Here is an 11,254-nt window from a genome sequence, read left to right as displayed (position 1 = left end):
GGCCGCCGCGCCACCACCCACCGCCTCAACCCGCCCGCAACAAAGATGGCTGCTCGAGCCGCGGCGGTGGGCGGAGACGGAGGGGAGAGGGGAGAGGGGAGGGGGCAGCGCCCTTACCCAAAATGGCGCCGCGAAGCCGGGCAGGGGCGGGGTCGGGGCGGGGAGGCGGGGTCGGGGCGGGGCGGGGGCAGCGCCCGGCGGCGGAGCGGAAGTGGCGCGGTGCCTCCTCCAGCTGGTTGTCATTTCGTGCGGCGGCTCGCTCCTGAGGAGACCGGGCTCGGCGGCGGCCGGGCGGGGAGCGGCGGCGGCAGAAGAAGAACGAGAAGAAGGAGAAGGAGAAAAGAAGGAGAAAGGAGGAGGAGAAAGGAGGAAGGAGGGAGGCACCGGCTGCGGCACCGAGGCAGGAAGCGGCTTGGGGGGGGGGGGGGAGGGAGGGGAAGGGAAGGAGAAAAAAGGGGAGGAGAGGGGGTTTGAGGAGAGAAAAAAAAATAATAATAATCATAATAAGCAGCACGGCGAGGCGAGCGGCAGCCCGGGACCCGTCGCGGCCAGGCTCGCCGGCTGCTGGAGCGCTGCTGTGGGTGCGTGGGGCGCTGCCCTGCTGCCGCCGCCTTCCCCCCCCCTCCCCTCAGGAGGCAGCGTCCCCCCGCCCGGAGCCCGGCTGGTTTACATGAGGGGGAAGGAAGCCCGCCTGGAGCCCAGAAGACGCTCAGCAGGGGAAGGACTGCTCCCAGGAGCCGCCACCGCCGCCTCCTCCGCTCCCCGAGCCCCGGTTAGTCCGCACGGCTCCCCCCTCCGCGGCAAGACCTGCGGGAGAGCCGCTTAAACGCCTTCCATGGGGGAGAGAGGAGCCCGGCCCCCCGCCGCCTGCACCTTCCCCTCCTCGCCGGAGGCTGCTCCTCTGCTGAGGTAAAAGAAACAAAAAGGAAAAAAAAAAAAAAAAAAGAAAAAAAAAGGCTACCCCCACTGCAGGACACTCGTGAGGGTGGGGGGGGACACCGCGGGGGGAACCCCACAGTGAGCCGGGGCCTGGAGAGCCCAGCCTGCCTGCACCCAGCCCAGCCTGCCCGGCTGGATGAGGAGACCCTGAAGGGGGGAAAAAAAAATAAAATCACCACGTCCACGCACATCCAGCCTGCCCGGAGGGAACCCACGGATCCGGCACCAGGAGCACCCTCCCAGCTGCAGAGAGAGAGAGAGCAAAGAAAATCGCCTTCCCCTTCCTCCCGCACAGCTCGCTGTCCCCTCCCTTCCCTTTTCCCGAACGCTGAATGCTGATTTCTGAGATGAAAATCTTCCTCCGCGGACGGCCAGGGCTCATGTGAAGGACACGCAAATATTGGATCATAAATAAGAAGCGAGTCTGGCGAGCTCAGAAACCCAGCCCAAAAGGAGCAGCATCAAGAATCCACCCTTCTCCTGCACAACTCACTCCCCACCCAACACACACAGAATACTAATTTCCTGAGATAAGATCTTACCCCTTCTAAACAACCACACGCTCACACACACACACGGAGTGTATATTATTGCTACACATAATAGGTTAAACACAGCAGCACGGTAAAAAGCCTCCTCTGCAACTCACGCCTCTTTTTCACCCCTCTGAATGCTGAAATCCTGAGGTAAATTTTTTTCTTACCCACAGCAAAGACTCTTTTTGAACAGGACAAATATATATTAGATTATAGAGATGTATTAAATTATTCCAGATTTAAATCTATTTTTTTGCTGCCAAGGGGTCGGGGGACCAGACGTCATTGTATATTTTTTTTTCCTCTTAACTCATTTATGGGCGAGTCAAGGCTGCTGAGGAGGAAAAAAACAGGATAGTTAGAATCTCTTTATCCTTATTCCCCAGAAGCTTTTTCTCTCATTGCTGTGCGTTTCGTTTAGAAAAAGGAAACCTCTTATTTTGTGAACCAAAGATTTATTTTTCCCTTTCTCCTGGCTGAAAGGAGGAAACGGGCACCAATTGACACATTTAAATAGTTGAAGAAATCTATCTTTTGCAGAAACAGAAATCTATATCCAAATCTGAAATAAATAGCGTGGAGGGAGAAACTGGAATATCTAGCTAAAACCAGGATACTTAATAATCTCTCCTCGGAAGAGGAAGAGGTAAACACTAAACATTGACTTGTTCTTACACAGAGGATTCAAACCCTAAATATAATAAATGGGGGATTACGGGTTTGGAGTGTTAGTGCAAAACAACACTGGAAATAAGTCAGCTTTTCCAGTCAGATTTCATCCACATCTGCAGCCTCCACACCATCATCAAAATGCAACCCCCAGCCCTGCTGCTTTTATAAATAATAACACAGCTGCCAATGGCAGTAGTGCTGGGTCAGCTTGGCTCTTTCCTGCTCCAGCTGCCCATAATATTCAGGATGAGATTCTGGGGTCAGAAAAATCTAAAACTCAGCAACAGGAAAAGCAAGAGTCCCTAGAAAAACAGCAGCTTTCCCCTAGTCAAAGTCAGGAAGCAGGCATGCTCTCTGAACCTGAGAAAGCTAAAACTGAAGAAAATCAGGGTGATAATTCTTCGGAGAACGGCAATGGAAAGGAGAAAATAAGAATAGAGTCGCCGGTGTTAACAGGATTTGATTATCAAGAGGCTTCGGGGCTAGGCACTTCGACACAGCCCTTGACATCCACTGCATCTTCTCTGACTGGTTTTAGTAACTGGTCTGCAGCTATCGCTCCTTCTTCCTCTACAATAATCAATGAAGATGCAAGTTTTTTTCACCAGGGAGGGGTCCCTACTGCCTCGGCTAATAATGGTGCTCTGCTGTTTCAGAATTTTCCACATCACGTCAGCCCTGGCTTTGGTGGTAGCTTTTCCCCTCAAATTGGACCCCTCTCTCAGCACCACCCTCATCACCCCCATTTTCAGCATCATCACAATCAGCATCAGCAACAGAGGAGGTCTCCTGCAAGCCCTCATCCGCCTCCATTTACACACAGAAATGCTGCTTTTAATCAGTTGCCTCATTTGGCTAATAATCTAAACAAGCCGCCTTCTCCATGGAGCAGCTACCAAAGCCCATCGCCGACACCATCTTCATGGAGCCCCGGGGGCGGTGGATATGGTGGGTGGGGTGGGTCCCAAGGTCGAGACCACCGCCGGGGACTGAACGGAGGGATAACGCCCCTGAACTCCATCTCGCCCCTAAAGAAGAATTTTGCAAGTAATCATATCCAGTTGCAGAAATATGCTCGACCCAGCTCGACCTTTGCTCCGAAATCGTGGATGGAAGACAGCCTGAATAGAGCTGACAACATTTTTCCTTTTCAGGTGAGTATTCTCTGTTATATCCATAATAAAAGTAACAGGAGTGCATTAAAATGCCATAGAGGGGGTGGGACGGGGATTTGAAGTCATGGTGTGATTGTATGACTTCTGTGTTTGCAACTAAAAAAAGCCACACGGCTAACTTGAAATGTCATAGTAATTACACTCGGAGCTGTGAATCATGTGTTTCTTGTTTTTTTTAATAGTAGTGGTCATATAAATATCTATATCCCACCAGGCATCTATAATTAGCCCGTTTCTTTCAGCTTAATATTTATTCACATGAAGAAATAACCAAAGAACAAATGTAGTTGCAAGTAGCAAGTACACCTACAAAAAGGAATAAGGAAAAAAGTGCTGCCTGATGAAGTGTGAGAGATCTGAGGCCTTCTGAAGTATTTGAAAACACACCACATCTGAGAAAAGTATTAACCGATTGTATTTTGCTTTGCAGTACCATATGGACTTGTAGTGCAACAGAATTTTTGTAGCATTTTTTGGAAACTGTTTTTTTTTTTTTTTTATATGGTGGTAATCAAAACATTTTGCTTTCCTTAGCAATGGCAGCAAATTCTGGGTACAGGCCATTAAATCACAACCAGAAATAGATCTGGACGAATGTCAGATGGTGGTCTCCTGTGTTTTCATATGGCCTCATCCTGATAGGGGATAGCTTGTCTGACATTTTGCTCTTTCCTTCTAGGCTAACTTTTTAGGAATCTGAAAAGAACTGTATACTGCTGATCCTCACTTGCAGTAAAAATTAAAACTCTTCACCTGACCATTAGTTAAAACTTGTTTTTTGTGTGTGTATGACTTCTGTGAAGTCCTTTAATGTGGATTCATAAGCCCAAGAATTCTTTGACATTTAGTGTTTTGTTTTTTTTTTTTTTTTAAACATCTTCAAATGAGGGCAAAAGTGAAAATTTCAAAATGACTGCAGTATTTCTAGCCATGGTGTAAGAAGCAGGGTGACCTACTTTAAAATAATTTGAGAGATCAGGAGATAAGAACTGTGCAATATGCCTCATGTTATCAACCACCCTAGAGAAATATAAATATGTGTAAGAATGGCACGATGGATTCGGACGTAGGAAAGGTTTAGTTCTCCTGAGTGTAACCTGTTCAGTTTCTGCTGGGTTTGCAGGGCCAGCATATGCAGCCTTCAGACACCAGGGCAGCTGCTGGCACTAACTTTCCATTAGAGACCTTTTTTTCCTACTGCAGAGCTGCTAGCTGGTTTGGTATCAGGTAGAGCCCATGCAAATTCACAATGCATCGCATAATTGATGTTAATATGGGGATTTCTAATTAATATAACGAACCTGTGTCCAGCAAACCAAATTTATTCACTGAAACCAGTCGAAAAAGGGACACAGCTGGAGTCAGTCTTTTTTCAGCCTCACTGCAGCAATACTTGGCTCGCAGTTTAATTCATTCTGTACCCTGACACGTAGCTGATGTACAGAGTGACAGAATGAGATCGAGCATGTTCTTGCTGCTGTGTGTAAGGCCCAAATGTATGTGCTCCAATAGAAACGTGCTTGGTCCGATATCAAGGAAATCTCAGGAAATCGACAACGTCAACCTTGGCTTTTGGGTTGTGTTCCAAACATAAAACATCAGACACGCTTATTTTGGTCGTGGTAAAGAAATAATTTTTGTGTAGCATGTTGGTATCTGTTTACTTAAACGCTGAGATGAAGCTGTACATGTCAAGACCAAGTCTGACACTTCTTCATGCCAAGAAAAGGAAAGTGTTGGAGTGAAGTGCTTTCCAGTCTGTTACTATCACTTCTGTGAAGAAAAGGGCAGGGCAGCAAAACAGGACTTCAGCACTGCAGACCTAGAAAGATGCTGATTAATTTTGAAGCCATCTTGGATGACTGCTTTTTATAACTTTTGTTTTTTTTTTTAAATCTCCTTTGGTTACTTGGTCCTTTGTATTTGGAAAGCGTACTGGATTTTTGAATCACTGGAAACAAATGATGTAAAATTTGACCATTGATGTATTTTTTATTTTTTTCTTGATTATGCTGATTATATTCCTGATTCAAAGCAGAAATAAGGAGTTTTGCTTATTGTATTTTTGTGTTTATGCATATATATGTATATATTACATGCACTGTCCTCCTTGATACAATCATGTGCTGGACAAGGCTATTTTGTTACTGGAATCTTCTTAGATTCCTATTTAGGAAATAACTGAAAGCTGTCTTTGCTGCAGCAACATAATGGGGTAATTTGATACAACTATCCCTTTCATGCAATATTTATGTTTTGCTGCTTAAATCATTAACAAGTGTTGCTGCAGTCTAGTGAAAATTAGTACCTTTATAAAGCAAGATGTAAACCAGTAATTGCAGATATTTGGGGATCGCTTTTTTTTTTTCTTTTTTTCCCCCAAAGGTTATCTTTACTCTAAAGCCTGGTGAAACAGAAGTCTGTGTTTTGATGGAAATCTTAGGGTAACCAAGCGTAAGTGCTAATTTCCTCTTTGGAGAGGACAACATTGCATAATGTCCCCATGAGCCACTAATGGGAACTGCTGCTCACTTCAAATACTTCTGCCCCTGGCCCTGGGACGCTTGAGACGAAATGGGCATTCCAAACGGCGCAGATAAAAGGAAAATGCTGCCTTGAGATGCTTGATAATCTTACAATTTGGTGGTGGCCTGGCTGGTATTTGAGAGCTTCATGCAAAACACTGTGGTGTTTGTCACAACTATTTTTCATTTGGAATTCGGTCTCGTAACACTTCAGAAGCAGCACATCGGTAGGATCCTCACGTTGCAGAGATGGAACTTGAGGCGAGGTCAGGGAAGACTATTACCAAATCTGTTAATGAAATTAAGTTTCGATACTGTGTTTTAACCACTCACTGGGCAGCCTTCCCCCTTCAAAGATATTTTGAAAAGAGAAAAGCCATTGTTCTTTGTGTATTCATTTTAAAAGGAAATGGTCTCCAAATGAAAGAATGGTTCCTGAATAAAAATTTAAAAAAATAATAATGTGTTTTTGGATACAACAGCCTTCCCTGGGAGTTAATAAAAGGAAATATCTTGACTGTGACTGTTACATCTTACAAAGCTACAGATTTTTAAAATTATTCCTTCTATTCCCTCCTTGCAGCACTGGCAAACTGAGTCTTCAGTAATTGCATTTTACTGCAGCGTTGCCCTCAAGATTGTTTTGGCTTTCCTTTTGCTATGTACTTGCACTTCCTCATGAGAGTGGAACATCCTGCCTGTTATGCAATGCATAAATCTTGCTTTGATAGGCATTTCCAGGTTTCCAGATCTCATCTTCACATGCGTGGTGCTGTTTTTTAAATCGGTCTTTTGAAGGCACTAGCAGATTAAGCAATAGTGTTCAGCTTTCTGTAAAAATAATTCAAAATAATTTGCGTTTCTTCCTGGAATCAAGCTTGACAATAACTGCTCATTTCAAAGAATTTTGTACTGGAGAGCAGTTCATTATATCCACTTGTTCAAAAATGTTTTTTCCTTTCTTCTTCAGTGGCTAGCTTCCAGGTATATAACCCCTTCCAAATCCACCGAGGGGCTGTGCCAGAGGGACTTTCTCTCCCTCAGGCAGATATGGAAGGTTTGAGAAAACACATCCATGATTACAGACTGTGTTTTAATTCTGAGCTATACGTCATGATTTGTTTGCCCATAGAAATGGGCTGATTTAATAAGTATGTTAAAACAAACAAATTCCCAGGAATTTGGAATTAAAAAAAAGCCCTCTTGAGTGCATTTGCCAAGCTTTCCTCTTGGAGGAATTTTGCAAGGAAATTTCTTTACCATGCCTTTTCATTTTAATATTTGTTCTTTGTTGCTGAGGAGCCTTCCCATAAGGCTGGTTGCAGAAAGCGAGGCTGCTGCTTTTGCAGAAAGTTTTGCGGGCTTTTCTTCTCCTTTCTAGCCGCAGCAACCGTGCCGAGAAATTTCAAGCTATCGTTTTAGAGTAAATATTCGAAGCTGGGTTTTTAAATGTCTGTTCACCCCTTTTTTCTATGACTCCATCAGCTGTGCAGTAATTAGTGTTTTGTGTGCTGTTCCCCACAGCTATTGGCCTGTGGAATTAGGAGCACTCTAATGTGGTATGACATGCACAAGTTAAGTACTGTGGAAGTTAACACTGTTCTTGTTTTATAAACTTACTACTGACGTTAATACGCCGGCTTTGGCCCTCCTGTGCGTTTTTGACCTCAGGGTTTCTTTTTAAAGGGAGCTTTTGTGAAAAGCTATTTGAATTATGTTTGTATTTTCCAAAGATTAAAAGGAGTACTCTTATTAAGCATTTTGCTTTGAAAATGAATTGCATACTTAGCAGCCCAGCACAAAGACCGAGAACACAAGATACTGTGGAACATAATTTATAGAAGGTACATAAAAAAACTTAATATGTGGCTAAAATAGAATCAGGCATGTTACTGGAAATTTTTATGGAGGTCTGTAATTTCTAACACTTAAAAAAACTTCAAGTTTGACAAAAGCAGAAGTGCTCCCTCCCAAAAAAGCTCCTGTGTCATCCATCCGCCACTTAACTTTTCCAGCTTTTTCATATTGTTCCCTGGTGAAGCTGTAAGAGATGCTCAGGGCAGCATCCAGCAACATCCTTTCAGGAAAAACCTGTTTACTCCAAGCCTTTAATTCACTGCAGACTGGATGGGAAGCTGGAACAGGGCCTTTGCAAGGCGGTGGGAAGGAGGAGAAGCCTACCCAGAAGTATAATCAAGTCCAAATTTGCTTTGCAATTAATAGAAAGATGTCAAACTGCTGTTAGTGCCTACAATCTACCTCTCCCAGCACGCTGTACTTTGCCTGAGACATCAGGCTCTTTAATTGTGGGAAATGGGTACGAGGTTTCCAAAAGTTTCAGGCTTCCTGGGCTGTAATAAGGGTAGCAAATGCAGCTGTCAGTTTTCTACTTTTCACAGGTATTCTGATTTGACAAAGATTTAAATAAATAAAGCAAGCCCTGGTTTTCTAATTACACCTGCTTCGTAAATCCTGCTTAATCACCTTCAATAAATTGCCTAACTCAGTGGCAGACTTTGTGTTATTATTGATTCTTCAGTCTTCAGAGAAACCAGATTTCCGAAGGTTAGGTACAGCCTCAGCTACCAGCAGGTGCTCATACCTCGCCAGGCTTTACTTTTTGTGCCGTTTGGGATTTTAGCATTGGTGGGCTCATCTTGGGAAACACTCAATAGAAACTCTGAACTTCTTGAATCTTAATTGCTCAGGTGATGATAATGCCATGGGTGCAGATTAAATACAATGGGTCTGCACTTTAATTACTAAATTTAGACCTATGTTTTTTTCTGATGTATAGGAGACCTCAGGTATGGGATTTCTGAGTGTCAAGCATGATCTTCCTGGTCATCAAAAATCATTTTTAATATCTTTTTTATAGCAGCACATCCTATACACTTGTACGTGCTTGGTACCACATGACTTTTTTTTGGAACAAAATGTCTTTGAACTTTGAAAAATATAAATGGAATAGCAATTAAAATTCCTATTTACAAGTGGCTCCATTTTTCACAAGACCTCTAAAGGTAAAATAACCTGTCTGGATGTCAGTGGGGAAAAGCCTGTGGTCAGTGAGGTGGTGTGGTTTGCCCATACTGCATGAATCCCATGATGGAGTTGTGGCTCTGAAGTCCTGGGTTCTACAGACTGTGCTTTAACATGGAGATTGCACTGTCATGAGCACTCTTCTAGTTATAAATGCTTTCTAGCCACTAGAAGAATCAGGATATTTTTGCTTTTTCTGTAGACAAAGCTGGAGAGGGTTTAGTTCGAAATTGGCATGTTTGCTGCTGTAGAATATTGACCATTTCGATGCTCTCCCTTAACCAGATCTGCTAGCTGCCACCTTGTATATTTTGTGAAAACAATGCCACTTTTTCAAAATGGTATTTAACGAATGTCTTGTAAAATATTGGATGACATTTTAAATGTAGTCATGTGTTAAGACTGCAGATTATTTTTTTTCTTGGTCTTGCATTCAGCCTGATGTCTTTCTACCTCTCTTCCAATTTCCCAAGGGTAAATGTGAGTGCCCTTTGAGCTCTCTGATAAAACAAACTTTTAGATATAGTAAAACACACTGTTGCAAAGCTAAGGTTTTGTGATCAATCTGTGTAAATAACATCAGATTGTAGTTAACTTACTTTGTTACTGGAGTTTATACACTTTGCTTTCTTCGAGGCTAGTCATTATCCCTCTATCTTTTCCTTACAAATAAGTAAGTAAATAAGAGTACAGTAAGCAGTCCAGCTCCAAGGAAAGCATTGTGACTTCGTGAATCAATCCATTAAAAACATCATTACACTGTTATTAATTTTCTTTACAAGAAGTATCTTGAAGAAAACATCACTTTTTTCTACTGAGCACAGCGTGACTCACTTGCTTTATAACTTGTAATTAATGTGTATCTGAGAATAGCTCTTTCCCAGATTTAGATATCAGCCAGTGATCAATATTTTGATTGTTGCAGCTTTTTGATGTCATGGAATTAAATGCAGAGTTATACATGTATCCAGTAGTACAGCCACCACCGCTAACACGGCTTCAGTCCTTAAATATATTCAGCCCTTAGATATATTGTGTGTAAGTTACATGTGTATTTCGATATATGTGTAAATACTGATAGAATGTGCTGATCATCTTGGAAATTAAGATTGGCAAAACTCACACTACTCTTTTCAAAGCAGTCTCAGAATAAAATGTATTTAAATTTTACAAAAAAATCTAAAACAATACTACCAATGCTGACTTTCCCTAGTAGCATGGATCCTTTCAGTAGCTTGGTAGGTAGTCAGCTAAATTAGTGGAGTTCTTTTATAATAAGAAGTGTGCAAACTGCTGATTTCATTTTGGCTAGTTTTTATTTAGGTCATTTATAAGAGAGACATCTTTTCATGGGATAATGTGTACAGGTTTACTTATATGCCAAGTTCTTGAAATTATTCTGCATTCCCAGAGAGGTGGAGCACTGCATTCATTTCAGGAACATACCCAAACTCAGTTTAACAGTTCATAGTGGTTCCTAGTGTTGTGTTTAATGTGGCTTGCTATCTAATCAATGAGTGGAGACACGGAGGAGCAAACTGTTTCAAACAGCTGAGGAATGAGACTCATCTTCCCACAAAATAGTACTGGATCAGCATCTCGAGAGTGCTCTAGCCTGTGACAGCTTTGTTGGTTACTGTGACAGGTTGCTGGGACCACTGGAGAGGGGGAATTTGAATGCAGGCTGTATTTCAGGCGTGTTCCCTAGCCAGTCTCTTTTTTTATGTCATTGTTAATGGCTGCAGGTAGGAATGCAACCAATTAATCTTTGTGTTGGTGCACAGCGCCATGTTTTAAAGTGTCTGCAGTATGGTTAGAAGCGTATGGACTTTATGCTAAAAGGGGAAATCTGTAACCTCCTCACCACGCTGCTTCCATTGGAGAATATGGTGTTCCTATCAGCTAACCACTTCGATTCCATTTTACTTTTTCCTCCTCAAATGTTTAAGCTCTATTCTCAATGTTAAATACTACCTACTGCAGCAAAACCCTCTGTTTGTTACTATAGCTCAATCCAGCATAACACAGATATTTTAGAGACCGGAGACTGTCTTAGGGCTCATGCAGTGCAGCACATATGCAGCACAGTACATCAGAAGTCATTTGGCTTTGGTTTTACCCTTCGTTTCTCTCAGACAACTGAAATGCTAAGTGCCACAAATTCAGCAGAGACCTGAGACTGCTCAGTTTCCGCACCCCGTATGAATTTTACAGCTGTTCATAGGTTGGAGATGAAGTTAATTCCACACAAAGGAACACAAGGCAATATGAAAGGCAGAATGGCAGAAAGGAAGCAAAAGAGGACCTTCTGAAGCATGTTGGGTTTTCAGAAAATGTTCCCATCTGTGTCTTAGGCTATTTTTGT

The 11,254-nt window shown here is 42.9% G+C and overlaps 1 protein-coding gene across 3 annotated transcripts in view; it reads left to right on the top strand.

The window, feature by feature from the left end:
* The first annotated feature begins 205 nt into the window (after positions 1–205).
* The window catches only part of CPEB4 (cytoplasmic polyadenylation element binding protein 4), a 43,445-nt gene continuing 32,396 nt past the window's right edge, over positions 206–11,254 (top strand). For 2 of the 3 annotated variants that reach the window (XM_068698587.1, XM_068698585.1), the window contains exon 1: positions 407–3,301. In XM_068698587.1, coding sequence (XP_068554688.1) covers positions 2,180–3,301 — 1,122 coding nt within the window. In that variant the 5' untranslated portion in view covers positions 407–2,179. The other variant, XM_068698586.1, reaches the window with a different exon arrangement.

Source organism: Anas acuta, chromosome 14 (assembly GCF_963932015.1).
Source record: "Anas acuta chromosome 14, bAnaAcu1.1, whole genome shotgun sequence".
Taxonomy (NCBI): Eukaryota; Metazoa; Chordata; class Aves; order Anseriformes; family Anatidae; genus Anas; species Anas acuta.
This window is presented reverse-complemented; position numbering and strand designations above follow the sequence as displayed.